General features: G+C 31.4%; 2 protein-coding genes across 2 annotated transcripts; both read left to right on the top strand.

Moving 5' to 3' along the window:
• The first annotated feature begins 1,157 nt into the window (after window positions 1–1,157).
• LOC124837014 (ribosome biogenesis regulatory protein homolog) lies at window positions 1,158–5,438 on the top strand. The gene is made up of 8 exons (XM_047312296.2): window positions 1,158–1,385; window positions 1,470–1,620; window positions 1,896–1,947; window positions 2,080–2,208; window positions 2,866–2,983; window positions 4,682–4,865; window positions 4,986–5,099; window positions 5,190–5,438. The coding sequence occupies exons 1-8, from the start codon at window positions 1,276–1,278 to the stop codon at window positions 5,331–5,333; spliced, it is 1,002 nt and encodes a 333-aa protein (XP_047168252.2). The 5' UTR covers window positions 1,158–1,275; the 3' UTR covers window positions 5,334–5,438.
• A 380-nt stretch (window positions 5,439–5,818) lies between these two features.
• Window positions 5,819–8,121, top strand: LOC124837013 (adenine nucleotide transporter BT1, chloroplastic/mitochondrial-like). Its single transcript, XM_047312295.2, has 3 exons — window positions 5,819–6,812; window positions 7,275–7,436; window positions 7,508–8,121. The coding sequence occupies exons 1-3, from the start codon at window positions 6,213–6,215 to the stop codon at window positions 7,940–7,942; spliced, it is 1,197 nt and encodes a 398-aa protein (XP_047168251.1). The 5' UTR covers window positions 5,819–6,212; the 3' UTR covers window positions 7,943–8,121.
• Window positions 8,122–16,152: the final 8,031 nt, after the last annotated feature.

Below are 16,152 nucleotides of genomic sequence, written 5' to 3'. Positions count from 1 at the left end.
AATTCATTCTTAACTATTCAAATTTAATATATATTTCTTTCACATCAAACTCAAGGTAATACAAGGAATCACTATAAAAATTAAATATGTTCATCAAAGTTATATCTAAATCTCAATTTAATAATCTATATATCTTAACATACATCATCACCAAATCAACTTCTCTACAAGAATTTTCTATTCAAAAAATTTATTAAAACAATCATATATTAATCCAAAAATTAAAGGAACAATTAATTTCAAACGAAAAATAACATATTTGCATATAAATCAAAATCTTATTACTAGGTCACCTTCATATCCATATCACTATCGTAAGGTTTTATAAAATTTCATAAATAAAATTTCTTGTAATTCAAAATAAATTTCCAACTTAAACAAGACAGTCATTCAAAATCTAAAAACCTATACCAATCATAACAAATTTTTATTATGAACTTAACTAAGTTAAGAGAATATATCTCAACTAATTCCACAAATATTAGTGACAAATTCATATAAAAAAGCGATAGATAATCTTTTGAGGAAAGATGAACTTATGGTATTTGAAAGTCCCATTCATTAGAAATAATCTCTAATTCTCTTGCTAGTACAAGATGTATTGAGGTTTTGAAATAATTGAGGTATGGATGAAAAATTTAGAGAGAAGGTTGTGATACAACTTTAAGTGAGAGAAAAATAAAAGAATGGGTAGAGTGCATTAAAGATTATATGTGAGGTTTTTTTTAATGATATAATTAGGGTGTATTAAATAAGAAATTTTAATTATCCATGTAAATTTATCTAAATAAAATAAATAAACTCTTTTTTTAGTGTTACCTTAATGCGTCTATTGATAATTCTTCTTTTTTTAAATTAATTAGATATGAAAATGAATAATATTATTTTTTAATTTGGACAGAAAATCATGTTTAACCCTAGAAAAAAGAAAAACAAATAGCAACTGTATAAAGAAAAAGAAGCATTAGACGTGCAATATTTGTTTAATTCGTGTAATAATCATTGGTGTTTTCTAGAAAAAAATATAATTTTCATCATCTCAAAATATTGAAATAAGATTGGTTGTTGAAGATCTGAGAGTATTAGAATTATTATTACTGATTATATTTTAGAGGAGCTTGCTTACAAAACCCTCCAAAACCCTTTTATTTTATTGGTTTCTCAATTTTCTTCATTCTGGCTCTGCAACACAATATATCACAAACCCTTAAGCCCTTACCCACCTGCGACGCCGCATAGGTTTGATATTGTTTTCATTCGTTGAAGTTGAAGGTGATGGAGATGGAGATTGAGGATGAGAAACAGCACAAGTTCGATGTGGACCTCGGACACCTCATGGCTTTTGACTCCAATCACACCTTCCCCTCTCAACCACCTCTTTCCAGGTACCGTTTTTTTTTTCTTCTTCAGGGTTTTTTTTTCGTGATTTTCGAGTTTGACACTGCCTTGCTTACGTTAATTGAACACAGGGAGGACCTCGTCAAGCAGTGTTTACTGAAAGGCACTCACTTGGTTCAAGCTATCGCAGATGCCCTCTTCACCTTACCATCAACCGAAGATGTAGATGGCCCCCTAGTCAACTTGCCGCCGCCACTAACTAAATTGCCAAGAGAAAAACATGTAATCCCACACTCTTATTCTTCTTTTAAATCCAAAGGTTATAAAATCTAGTAATTGTTACTTTTTTATTTTGATGCTCGTAACCTTAATCCTTATTTTTATTGTATTGCAACTTTCCAAGGGCTAAATAAAAGCGTTTTCTTTCATATACGTGTCTGTTTTGCAATTAACTATGAAATTGTACTGATTCCATTGTCGGTTCTTTGCTTCCAGTATTTTTATTATGTCTCTAATTTGTCAAAATACTGGCTCATAAATTTTTTTTATGCTTTCAGCTGCCAAAACCTAAGCCTCCTACTAAATGGGAAGTTTTTGCCAAAAAGAAAGGTTCGTCTCTTCATGCTCTGCTCAAGTGACCCACAAATAATCTTAATGATGTTTATGTAGTCTGTGTTAGGCTTAGTGCTCTCTAATTTTTGCTGGTTTAACTGATGAACTTTATCCTGTGTTACTTTGCAGGCATACAGAATCGGAAGAAAGACAAGATTGTGTACGATGAACAAACAGGAACCTGGAAACGCAGATATGGATATGATCGTGCAAATGATGAAGATGCTGTACCTATCATTGAGGCAAAAGAAACTGATGGTAAAGAATCTAACATCCCTTTCCTCGTGAACTGCTACCGTGCTTCTTTAATGGGCATGAATAAGGTGTAGATTACGTTATCACTTTTGGGCACAAACAGATCCACTACAATGTGTCCATAATACGAAAATTTTAACATAGGATGATTCATGGCAGACCTGCATAAGGTTTTGTGTACTCGAAACTGTTCTATTGAGAAAAAATCTGAACCAGACCACCATTGACCCTTTAGAAGATCCAGATTGTAAAATGTAAACAATTAGATATATCAGGGCATGCTCAATGTTTAATAAAAAACATATAGTTGACATTGTGGGTTACCAAAGCATTAAACCTGGCATCTATTTGATGGAATACCCATCAGTTAAGATTTCAAAATTTTGAGGATTTTACTTTCCTACCATATTTTCGCACATTGTTATTTTTGGTTATGACAGTTCTTTCATGTGATAATCTGGAAATTATATGCCTATATTTCAAATCACATGTGATGTTTATTTAGACTGCTGATGTTTTATGCCATTATTTTGTTGACTTTAACAATTTTATCTTTTCATGAATACAAACTTGTAATTCACATTTTACTGGGATTCCTTTCGTACACTGATCAGAGCTATATGTATGGCATATCAATAATGATATTGTAACATTTTGCAGATCCAGAAGAGGATCCTTTTGCCAAAAGAAAAGAAAATAAGAAGAAAAGAATTGAAAAACAAGATAAAAATCGACTACAGAACTTGAAAGAAGCTGCTAAATTTGGTGCCTTACCAAGGTTTGTAACATAATGTTGTTCAATTAACTTTGAAGATTTTGTTCGTAGCATGGAATTCTATTTTGTTACTGTTCATTATAGTATACATCATCGGCTTGTAGTTGTGTGCATACTAATTTATTTCATAGATCATGGACCTTGGCCTTTTATTCAACCATTTGAGTCAATGTATCTCACCTTGGGCAGTATGGCCCACTTTCTTTTCTCATTCACAAAGTTTATACTGAAGTTTCTGATGCTAAACTTAACAAAATCCAAATGATAGAAGCAATTTATATTTTATGCTACTATCATGAATCAACTAGTGATGCTTTATTTTTCTTTATTTGTTAGGCAATTATTTGCATTGGGAGGTGGTTAACTCCTTCCTTTTACTTACAAGCATCTGTGCCTAAGAAGAACCTCCTTTGTACCTTTATTTCAATATGCACCATTTGCTTAATTTTTTGAGTGGGACCATGTCGTTTTTTATTTTGAAATTTTTTTAAAACTTAAATAATTTGTACTTTTGGTAACATCCCATTTTTAGCAGCACAATACTACTAAAATAAGACATGTTTATAGTTAATAATAGAAAACAGGTAATTCATAGTATATAGTTTCTTAGTACATTTATCCAAAAAGACATAACTATAATAACATAATATATACCTATAGGACTACTACTCTACAGCCATCTCCAACGATTTCCTATTATCTCAAACTGCTGCTTCCTCGTGCTCCAGAGGTAAGGTGCATCTATCCCTGTATGATCCTCTTCTCACACCAAAATGATCATTGCAAATAATAGAAACAGAACATACAAAAAGAAACAACCAACACAAAAGGGTAAGCTAGTTTACAAAAGGATCTTCATATGTCAGAAATCATGTTATAACAACATATCATACTGCACTCACATGGTTATAACTCTATTCACCATACAACAAAGACTCATCTAGACTTAATGATTTGGATACATGCATTTATGTCGGATTCTTGGAAGTTTTACACTTGTGATGACCTTTATTGCTCTGCAAAGCCATTGTCAAAAGGTTTGACACTACCACACACAAGATTAATCCTTCCCGTCATAAGAACCCTGGAAGCGTTCTTAGACCAGGATCTCCTATTACTTTCACCACTTACCCATTCTTCTCTACATGAGTTTGAATGGTTAGTAGAGTGTCAACATAATCTTCGTTCCTGAATCCTTACTTCAATGCATATCTGAAAGAATCACATATCAATGGATTTTCTCCTTGGAAATTCTTACAATATCACCAATCCGTACCTTTGTTTCACCTTTTGAATCAATATCACCTATTACAATCAAATATCATCAACATACTTTCTCATAATCACATATATATATATATATATATATATATATATATATATATATATATATATATATATATATATATATATATATATATATATGTATGTATGTATGTATGTATGTATATAAACACAACCCATTCCAAAACAATTACTTGAAGCTGTCTGACTACCACCATCGCCCTAGACTTCTGACCAGCGCAACTCAAACAGAGGTGCCTTTGGAAGAACTTCACTCGGTGCCAATGTCCTGCCTAAATAATGTGTCAACTTTTGACTTGTTTGTCGTAGAGCTTTGACCTGGTGTTTCTTGTTTTCTTTAGTATATATCTTCATTATTTCTGTATTGTGATGAAATCTGAACAAATTATTATGCAGCCATGTTCAGTTGGCAGCTACAGCTTTGCCTATAACCGGAACTCAGGCAGCACCAAAGAAAGTTACAAAGGATGAACTAGGTAATGTAGCAGGAATTGCAGCAACTGCAACAGCCAGTGGTGGGAAATTTGACAAGAAATTGCCTGGTGAAAAGCCTGCAAAACATAAAGGAAAATATCGGAAGGTTGTGCACTGTACACTTTCAGATAACTGTTTGTCTTGGCTATTATGTAAATTGTTATATGTAGAAGCACCCATTATTGACTATTGACTTCTTAACTTCCATTGTTTTGTTTTCATCTAGTTCCTGCCAGTGGTGGAAGGAACCGGGATAGGATCACAAGAGAGGGAGCAAACTGAAAAAATATTGAACAAGATCATCTCCAAGAATTCTCATAACATATTGAATGTTGAAAAGGTACAGTAGAAGTCTTTCAGTTAAATGGATTTCAATTTTTACCAATTTTATTAAATTTTTTTTGTCAAAATCGTGCTCTCTGAATTCTAGGCCGTCACAATGCACAATGTGAAGAAAGAAAAGAAGCGAAGGACCGAGAAAGGGAAGGCTTCACCAGCTGACAAGAAATTGAAAACCGAGAGAAAGTCTTTTAAAAAGGGAAATTTCAAGAAAGGCAAGGCGAAAGGGAAATAGTTTAGATTTTATTAAAACAAGTTTTGTAGAGTTATTGGAAACTCTGTTTACTGGTTTCAAGTTTTGTAGACTAATGTCATCAATTGATATCCTCTTTATTTACCATCTATATAAAATTAAATTAGATCTTTTAATTCACAAAAAAATGTTTTAATTTATCAAATTAACGAATAAATACATTGCGCGCGGCAGACATATTCACTCCGTATCTTTTCTGTCTAGAATTCCCGAGCAAGAGGCCCCTGAGCCAGAGAACTATCAGTGGATATTTAAAGTTCTTGAAAATAACACATTTTCTCAAACGTCACATGTCATTTGCTTTTGGGGCTTAAGACCAAAGGGCACTTGCGTGCATAAACTAGTATGTGCTGCGCATGCGACCAAATATATTTTTGCAGATTCCTTTAGGACAAATGTAAGTGGTGACTCGCTAGTGTTTTGTCTTCTAATTACATAACTTTTATCCAACTTGTGTGGCCAATGACGACCTTAATCCGACAGGAGAAAATATTTGGATAATTCAGTTTATTCAACAAGAAATAATCAGAACCCGTGTCACTAAGACGATTTAAGCATAGCTTTGCAAATTACACCTCTCTTACCTTCTTTATCTTCTTTGCCGATTCATAGATATAGACTGAATTTGTAGCTTCTGTTAGACAAATTCACCTCCTTTATTCGATATCTTGTGTGGCTTGGTGTTCATTGTTCTTGTTGAATTGAATTATTCGTTCTCAGCTAACTTGGTGTAACATCTCTTACATTCCCATATTATTGCATGCCCATTTGTTTTGAATAATCTTTCTTTATAATACTTTCAAAGCTAAAATTTTAAAGAGAGAAGCAGTTCCGTATATCTGTATTGAAAACTAAGGATTCATGGGTAGAGGTAGGCTGCAAGTGCAAGGTGTTGAATTTGGTAACAAAGATCTACAAGTATGTTGTTCCGGAATCAAGTTTGAATGGGATTCTCTTGAGGGTAAAGTTCGTCCCACTAGCTTCTTTGCAAGCGTTGGTCAAGCAGGATTTGGTTTTGGGATTTCACCAAATCCTCCTGCTGCCACTACCAGAAAAAGTGGCACCAAACCATCCTTGGTCTATTCTTCTTCGAAATATGTTTTAATGCCTGAAGCTGGTCTTCGAAGCTCGGGTTCTCAAGGGTTATTGAGTGGCGAGGCAGTTGAATTTGATGAAGAAGGCCATGGTATGAAGAAGGAAAAGAAGACGAAGGCGTTTAAATTGAAATTTAAGATTGGGAATCCATCATTGAGGAGGTTGATGAGTGGGGCAATTGCTGGTGCAGTGTCAAGAACAGCTGTGGCACCGTTGGAGACCATAAGGACCCATTTGATGGTGGGGAGCTGTGGACGCAATTCACTTCAAGTTTTTCAATCTATTATGGAGACAGATGGATGGAAGGGCTTGTTCAGAGGCAATTTCGTGAACATTATCCGAGTTGCGCCTAGCAAGGCCATTGAGGTGAGTAAACATGATGTTTTTTAGTACTGTACATCATCATAGATGTGAGTTTTTTTTGGATATTTGACGTCTCCAACTTCTTTATCTCACATTTCCATTGTTTGGAAATTGTTTTCATTATCCATGGGAGATCAAATTATGTTCTCCTAGTTATCTGGATGATGACTAAGGAATGCCAGGGACCCTCATGGACCTAACACACAAGATGACATGACTTTAACTTCTGAAATAATGAGAGTTCCATAGACCCTTTTGCTTCGGAATTGTCCTTTTTCTTTTCTTCATATATTAGATTAATATACAAATTTATCTGAGGGGTTTGTATTTGCATATTATTCATCACTTTTGTACTTCGATGTTGGGTGACTCATATCAATACAACTTGCGAAACTAGGAGTCAATCAGTACATTTTGTAATCTAAATTCCTTACATGAGCTATTGACATGTTGTGGAACATGCAGTTATATGCATATGACACAGTCAAAAAGCAACTATCTCCAAAACCTGGTGAACAGCCAAAGATTCCATTTCCTCCATCATCAATTGCAGGTGCTGTTGCTGGTGTTAGTTCTACCCTATGCACATACCCTCTTGAACTACTCAAAACTCGTCTTACAGTCCAGGTATGCACTCACAGCTCTTTGATTTATGCTCCAAGTGATGTAAATTTATGACAGTACTAAAAAAATTGCAGAGAGGGGTGTACAAGAACTTAGTGGATGCATTTGTGAGAATCATTCGAGAGGAAGGTCCTGCAGAACTGTACAGGGGCCTCAGTCCTAGTCTAATCGGTGTGATCCCTTATGCTGCAACAAACTATTTTGCTTATGACACACTTAGAAAAGCGTACAAAAAAGCTTTTGGTAAGGAGGAGATAGGGAATGTGATGACTCTTGTAATTGGATCAGCTGCCGGTGCATTTTCAAGCAGTGCAACATTTCCACTAGAGGTGGCTCGTAAGCATATGCAAGCAGGGGCTCTGAATGGAAGACAGTATGGTAACATGCTTCACGCCCTAATGAGTATAGTTGAAAAGGAAGGAGCTGCAGGTCTTTATAGGGGTTTGGGACCAAGCTGCTTAAAATTGGTTCCTGCTGCTGGCATTTCTTTCATGTGCTATGAAGCTTGAAAGAGGATACTCGTTGAAAACGAACAAGATTGAAACAGTTTGGAATTGGGAAATAATTTTGTTTTGCAGATTTTGCTTTCCCCTGCATATTACTTTTACCATTTCAACCAGCCTGTTTCCTTAAACCTGTGTTGATTTTCTTCCTAGGAAAAAAGTTATATTCACATTGCCTTATCCTACATTAGGAACCAAATTCTCAGCTCATTTTTAGTTGTTACAGGAGGATTCACATTATTAATTTTTATGCTTAATTTTTTATCGAATAATCGTTCAACCATTAAATTGAAATCTTTTATTCAAATCATTGAAATTAAAAACTGATCAATACTTTTGTAACCTTATTTTATTTTAATAGATAATAAATTATCTTTAAATTTTATTGACGCATAGATCTAAATTTTGTAAAATTTTATGCAAATGTTTTTGAAAATAACATTAAATTGTTTAAAGAATAGATTGGTTAATTTTTAAAAAATATTAAATGATAGAAGTATGAATACTTTGACATCTAAAGTTAATTGAATATTTTTCCCCAGAGCCTATTCTTTTATGACATTCACGATACAGTGAAATAGTTTTTTTTCCCACTACTCAATATAATAGCAATGCAACAACAACAATAGATTATTTAAAGATTTTAATTCTAATCCAAACTTTAGAAAGTAGTATCTTTTTGGATCCACTAATTTGATAATAAATAAAGAAAAAGGTATGGGATTCACTTTCTTTCTTCTTTGTGTCTTAAATTGATTGATGTAAAAAAGGGTTGTAAATATAGTTTGACATGGTTAAATAAGAAAGACATCTTTACTTGTAGGTGTTGCTCCCTCCACCATCGTACGTTTCTCTCTTCACCTCCTCTTTATTATTTTGTCTCTCAGTAAAATTTTATTTTTAGGATTATTATTTTTTAATTTTACCCATTCACAATCTATTTCACTAATAATCTATTTCACTAATAATCTATTTCACTAATAATCTATTCTAGTCCCGTATACTTAGTAAAATATTTTTCTTTCATTTTAATATTATATTTCTTCCTCTCTTTCTTTCGTCGTTGTGAGATACTAAAAGGTGCAAAGGTTGGTGGTGGTGGAAAGAATTATCAAGCAGTGTCCCTCTCGTGGTGCAGTGTCGTTCTCGGGGTGCAGTGCGTGGAGTAGTGCAGTTCGTGGAGTGGTGCAATGTGTGTCGTGCTTCCTCATGTTCGAATAAACCTTGAAATAAAACCCTAAAATAAAAAACGTAAACGGAGGTGACATCCTTCAAGGGATGTCAACATCCTTCAAGGGATGTCAACATCCTTCAAGGGATGTCAACATCCTTCAAGGGATGTCAACATCCTTCAAGGGATGTCAACATCCTTCAAGGGATGTCAACATCCTTCAACGGATGTCAACATCCTTCAACGGATGTCAACATCCTTCAACGGATGTCGACATCCGTTTTACCTTAAACGAATATTGACATTTGTTGAAGATGTCACCTTCTTTAGGTTACGTTTTTTATTTTAGAGTTTGTTTTATTAGGAGACATCCGTTGAAGGATGTCACCTCCGTTGATGTATACTTCCTCATGCTGGTTGATGCTCTGGACACTTCTCGATGTTCCTCCACACCATGGTGGCGACGCTCCTTCACACAACGGCGACAATGGAAGCTTTCAAACCAAAAAAAAAAAACTAGGAAGAAAAAGGAATGGAAGTGCAGGAGGTGGAGAGGTAAAACGAAAATGGGAAAAGAGGAAGAGAGTTCCGTGGGTTGGTGCTGAAAAAATAAAATTAGAATTTCAAATTATTTAAAATAGAATAAAAATAAAAATCTTTTTAACGTAAGAATATAATTGTATTTAAAATAATATAGGAAGGTGGAGGAAATATAGGGTGATGATGGAGGGAGCAACACCCTTATATTGTTATGGATCACTATATACATTCACTAGATATGCTTTGTTCAGTTATTTTTGCTGCCTGCAAATTTGTTGAAGTTGAGTTGGACTATTTTTTAAATATTTTGTTAAAATATAATTTTACATCAATGGTTAAAAATGTATGAAATGTTTATATTTTTCAATACATATAATTATAAAGCAGTGTTTCCTTATAAAAATTTTCATATACATTTTTACATACAATTTTTAGTAATAATTTTTTTATGTTGCAAAATTTATAATCTTTTTCACTTATATATATATATATATATATATATATATATATATATATAACTTTTTAATATTTTTTAAATCCATAAATTGTCACCTAATCTTTCATTTTCACTTTTCTTTTCTTGCCTCTCCTCTCTCTCCAAAATTCCCTCTCTTCTCTCTAAATTTTCACTTTCAATTATTATTCCTTTCAATACTTAGAACACAGCTCACACTAATGTTGTGTTCAGGAGAATGCAGTGTTGGTGAGAAAGGAAATAAATGATTCATATTGTTCACTTCATCTGATTGACATGGATTTGTAAGGAAAAAAGAATCCCTACTAAGATAAGATGATTTATCTCTACTAAGATAAGACGATTTAAATAATGAAAAACAAAATTACAAAATAATCTTTGCTATAATAATAATTATAATTATAATAATAATTATTATTACAATAATAATAGTAATAAATATATTGTTTTAATTATTCTATTTAAAAAATAATTTTGACTTTTTTCTTCTTTATAATATTTTTATCAATAAATATGTTATTAATAAATATCATTTATATTATTTTTATCACTAAAGATATTTTGGTAATCTTAATTTCCTATCAATTTAAACATTTTTTTATTTGTCACATCAATCAAATCTTATATTAACTTTTATAAATTTTATATCCAAAACCACTCTCACTCACTTTCAAATCCTTAAAAAAAAAACACTCAACACATTCATTTATTTCCTCTTCTCAAATCTATCCATTCAAGTGAACATATACCAAGTGATGGTTTAAGAAGCATATTTGTTTGATTAAATTTTTAAATTTCTATTTATTTTATAGATTTCTTATTTTCTTACTTTTTGTTCGATTTTGTTATCAACTTCAGGGAAATCAACTGAAAAAAGTTATTTTCTCAACATATTTTATCATAAACTAAAATTCTCTAATATTTGGGTAATATTTTTTAGATTTTTTAATTGAGTAACTTATTTTTTGAATTTTGAAAATTTTGTTTTGAGAAGAGTTATTAGGTAAATAAAGCTAGTTATTTTTGTTATTGATTTTTATATCTTATGATATTACCAAGGGGATGAAGTTTGTGATAATATATTTGTGTTGAATAATTAGTATGATATAGTGGTTTGAAATACTTTATGTGATTAAAGAAAATTTGAGAATAAATGTATTAGATTGGTTAAGTTCACTATTTATATTTAAAATTGAATTGGACATGTAATTATTGATAAAAAAGATTAAAAATACTAGTTGGAGTCAAAGAACCAATGAATTTGTGCAAACTTTTTAGACAAGTCAATACTCGTTGGGTTGTGAAAAAATTATTAGGAGTTGGGGTGCAAGTACAACCCTAGCTAAGCAAAAATATTTTGGAAGAAACTCAAAAGCTCAAAGAAGATTAGTCGTTAAGAGGGTCAACTTTTAGCTGGGTAAGCTTATCTAATAAGAACTTCCAGAGATGGCTTGTTGGGTAAATAGATCTCTGGCTAAGCAAGCAAGACTTCTATATGAGCCAAATAGTGTTTTAAAAAATTTCAAAATATGTTTTTAAATTATTCTAAATGTAAAAAATTATTGTTTTTCCATGTTATTTTCAGTATATATCTAGGACTAAATATTTTTTTTTATGTGAGAGATGATGGTATTTGGAAATAAATTAAGAATGATGAAAGTTATATAAATTGTGATCATATATCATTTATTGTTTGATTTGAGTATTAAGTATAAACATATATGTTGTAACCGATATCTCTCTACTTAATTGATGATTTAAGTTAAATAGACTAAAATATTAGGTGGTAAGAAGCAAATGAGAGAGTAGAAATGTGACTTGGGTTGTAATGAACTTACTTCATCATATTTCTTACATTCGCTTTTAAATTCAAGTTTTGAATATTGAATTAGATGTTAGTTTTTGGTAGAAAATACTTAATACAAATTCATATTTTAGTTATTGAATATCATTTGTGTAAATTTATTTGTGGTCTATATCATTATTAATTTTGGATATTTGTGAAAAAAAGACCATTTAAATTGTTTGTGTATTTGTAAATGAAATTATTTATTCCATATTATAACATATTTTAGTATTTAAATAAATTTCATTTTAATATAAGAATATTTTATTTATTTATTTAGATATATTAGTTAATTAATTTTTCTATCATATCAATATTATTATTATTATACTATTAAATTTTTTACTTGTTTATTTTCACTTTTCTTTTCAATTTTTCACTATCACCGGAATCCAAACTAATTACAAGTCCCTTTAACAATTTAATTTGAAAGTGATTTAAAAAGTAAATAAAATTTTAAACTATTAAACAATACTTTATTATACCATGTGTAGTTGATTTGCTAATATGTTTATTTAAACAAATAAGAAAAAAATATATGCATAGATATCATTTGAATTATTCGATAACTTTTATTAATGACTTAAAATTTATAAGAAAATCAGTTCCATTTATTTTTATTTTCTTAAAAAGGAGCACTGAAATTAAATTTCATAAAAATAATACGATCCATAAAAATATTTTGATGTAAATGATACATTCAGTTAAAAATTAAATCTTACAACAAAGCAAATTATTTTTAATTTGGATTATCTTGTGTGTAAACAGAAATTAATTTATATTTTTATTCACTACTCATTTAAACAAATTTTAAAATATGCAATTTACTTTGGAATTTTTTACTTGAACTGAAATTAGGTTTTCCGAAATATTAATTTGGTATCATTTGCTTCAATTTTTTATTTTTTCTGAATCGATCTGGTTTTAATGAAAATATTAACAAAATAAAAAATGTTCTATTAAACATATTAAATTATATTGAAATGAAATCATTTAGAAATTTATGTAATATTATTAATATTTTAAATATTGAAATATGTAACATCCCAAAAATATAGCTTGAAACTATTTAAAGGAGTCAACATATAACAATATGATAGGGCAATTAAAAAATTTACAAATTTAGTTCTAGGTAACCTAAAATACTGAAATATTTAAAACTTTACATTAAAACACAAAGTCTAATGTCAAATAAGATAATAAACCGAATGGTTCCAAAACTATAAGCCTAAACCGAACGGCTATATAGAATAATACTAATCATCTTAATTGAACGGTCCTACGCTTCAACTTCAAGATTCTCTCCTTCCAGAGCTTCTTCTAACGAACCCGCGTCCACTTCTGCTCACATCCACAAGATGATCATTACAACAGGAAGTATGACCGAACGGACAAACAAAGCCAAGACATGAGAGTAGGGTAAGCTTGAGTAATTTAATTAATCATATTAATATAAACTAATTCATTCACAACCAAAGCATACAATCATCATTACATCCAAGTAAAGACCAAACACATAAAGACAATAACCGACCACTTTTACTCTGACTGTTCAGATTGTACGAATTATGTAGCTACGACGTTTTAGCACCCGGATGATGTAGTAGTTGGGATGCCCTCAACAGCTGCCACCCGAGGTTAGTCCGTTATACCTCGCCCGAGTTCACCTTATGGACCAGGACCTCCTGCCATTCTCACGCATGAGTTACTCTTCTCTACTTGAGAATGAGTAATCACAGAATATCAGGATAAACACCAATTAAGCATAACCACATTCATACTCTACCATTCAATAACCAATCACGAGATATTCCTCCCTGGAATACTCCTTCATATCCATACTATTCAATTCATGCCACACTTTAAATACCATCATACTTAGCCATAAATACAGTCCAACCGAACAATAAAATATGATCTCATCCTTGAACAAAACCTAAAGAGATAACATCACTCCTAAGAACAAGACCGAACGTTATACTCAGGCTAAACACTTTAGTTGAACCGAATACTTATTGTGAGACTGCACGGTTCTCGCTACTCAAAAGTTATCACCGAACGGTCTTTACTAGACAAAACCCAAAGAATTGATTGAATATTATAGAATACTTATAATTAAACATGACCGAATACTAAAAGCTTTTAACTAAAACCTAAGAGCTTAGGCCGAACTCTACGAGCTTAGGCCGAACTCTACGAGCTTAGGCCGAGCACTATTGAAGTAGCCGAACACTCTTAGTTTCAAATACAAGCACATAATTGGGTAATATGACGAGACCGAGTGCTAGTGCAAGACTGAGTACTACTAAGACCGAGCGCTAGTACAAGACTGAGCACTACTGAACTTATACAAAATGAATAAATAGATTCTACTGTACAACTACAAGGTAAGCCGCAAAGGTAAGTACTAAACTCTAATACTCAATTGTGAAGAAAAGTTCATTGAATAAAGTCTGACTTGAGCGTCAGAGAGCCTTTTGCAGGTACTTCCACTTAGTCTGGACTCTAAGTGCTTGGAGAAGAAGGGTCATAGTTCAGAGGAAAGGAAGACTACGACGAGAAGGTATATCTCTAAGTCCTACTCAAACATATACACAAACATATTATAATTAATTAAATGAGCTCTCTTGAAGTTGTTTCATTACTAAAATTAAAATTAGTGTTTTTTTTATAATTTAGAAAGTTAGAAAAATACTATGAAAATTAATGTATTATATGAAAAATGAATCAAATTTAAATTTGGCTAACGCCTACAAAATTATAGACACGGACGACTTTGATGAAAATGTGGTAAGGATTAAAATAAACTATAATAGAAATATACCACATATATATATATATATATATATATATATATATATATATATATATATGGGTTTGTTAACGCGCGTACGCCTCTTTTTCAGTTGGTACACTTGTCGTTAAACAATTTGTCTTTGTAAAGAGTTGTTGAGTCATTGACATATTCATCTTCAGGCAAAGGTTCATTCAAGATCTCTTCAATTTCACCATCTTCAGTAACCTCTTTAATTTCATTCATTATCTGCATATGTTGAATCATCATCTCTAAAAAAAATCCTCCAGGCTAATTACCAATTCTTTCAGATGTCATTATGCTTGTGAAAATTAGATAAAATTATATACAACAAAAATTATAAAATTAAAATTCATTATAAAATCATTTTTTGAAAGAAATTGTTTAACAACGAGTGTTTCTGATTTTTTCAGGTCAATTACCAATTCCTTTGATGTCATTATGCTTGTGAAAATTAGATAAAATTAGATAAGACAAAATTATAAAATGAAAACTCATTATAAAATCATTTTTTGTAAGAAATTGTTTAACAGCGAGTATTTCTGATTTTTTCCAGGTCAATTACCAATTCCTTTATGCTTATGAAAATTGGACAAAATTAGATAAGACAAAAATTATAAAATAAAAACTCATTATAAAATCATTTTTTGTAAGATTGTTTAACGTCAAGTGTTTCTGATTTTTTCAATTGGGGCTACAGTAGGGATGACAGAGAAAAGGTTGGAGTGAGAGAGATGAAAGAGAAAGGGTTCAGAAGAACGAGAGAGGTGAATAAGGGTTTGGTTTTTTTTTTTTTAGTTTTAAAAATGAAAATTATTAAAATACCCTTAACCTTAAAACTTAGAATCCATGATATATAAGGGTATTTTTATCTACTAAAACCCGATACACATTGCTAAAATGTACCAACTGAAAAATACCTTTTATAATGAGTTTTTCAGTTGATACATTTTAGCAAACAAGAAACCCCCTAACCCTTACTCACCTCACTCATTCTTCTCAACCCTTTCTCTTTCATCTTTTTCACTCCAATCTTTTCTCTGTCATCCTACTGTAGTCCTAACTGAAAAATCAAAAACACTCGCCTAACCCTAATCCACCTTCCTCACTTATCCAATTTGTTTCTCTCTCATCTCCATACTTTCTCACCCACACACAGTAATCCGCGACACCGCAATTTGTTGCTCTTGATGATGTTGATGTTGATTTCTTATTGGATGGTTGTGTTATATCTTTTTCCTTTTGATTGTTATTAAATTTGTTTTTAAATTTTAGAATTAATAGTTTATCTTCAGGGAGATTTGATATTTTGACTATTAAGTTGTCTAGTATTTTCCAGAAGAGAAAAACCCTTGTGTGGAAAGGGAAT

The sequence above is a fragment of the Vigna umbellata genome, chromosome 1 (assembly GCF_029865625.1).
Source record: "Vigna umbellata cultivar VRB3 chromosome 1, Vumbellata_1.0, whole genome shotgun sequence".
In the NCBI taxonomy this organism is placed as follows: Eukaryota; Viridiplantae; Streptophyta; class Magnoliopsida; order Fabales; family Fabaceae; genus Vigna; species Vigna umbellata.
The sequence above is the reverse complement of the archived record's forward strand: the minus strand, read 5'-3'. Positions and strand labels throughout refer to the sequence as shown.

Excerpts from the sequence above, each read along its gene's own strand:
- LOC124837014 (XM_047312296.2), top strand. The coding sequence starts at position 1,276 with ATGGAGATGGAGATTGAGGATGAGAAACAGCACAAGTTCGATGTGGAC. Across the intron at positions 2,984-4,681 it reads AAATTTGGTGCCTTACCAAG|CCATGTTCAGTTGGCAGCTA; the intron begins GTTTGTAACATA and ends ATTATTATGCAG. Across the intron at positions 4,866-4,985 it reads ATAAAGGAAAATATCGGAAG|TTCCTGCCAGTGGTGGAAGG; the intron begins GTTGTGCACTGT and ends GTTTTCATCTAG.
- LOC124837013 (XM_047312295.2), top strand. The coding sequence starts at position 6,213 with ATGGGTAGAGGTAGGCTGCAAGTGCAAGGTGTTGAATTTGGTAACAAA. Across the intron at positions 6,813-7,274 it reads CGCCTAGCAAGGCCATTGAG|TTATATGCATATGACACAGT; the intron begins GTGAGTAAACAT and ends TGGAACATGCAG. Across the intron at positions 7,437-7,507 it reads AAACTCGTCTTACAGTCCAG|AGAGGGGTGTACAAGAACTT; the intron begins GTATGCACTCAC and ends AAAAAATTGCAG.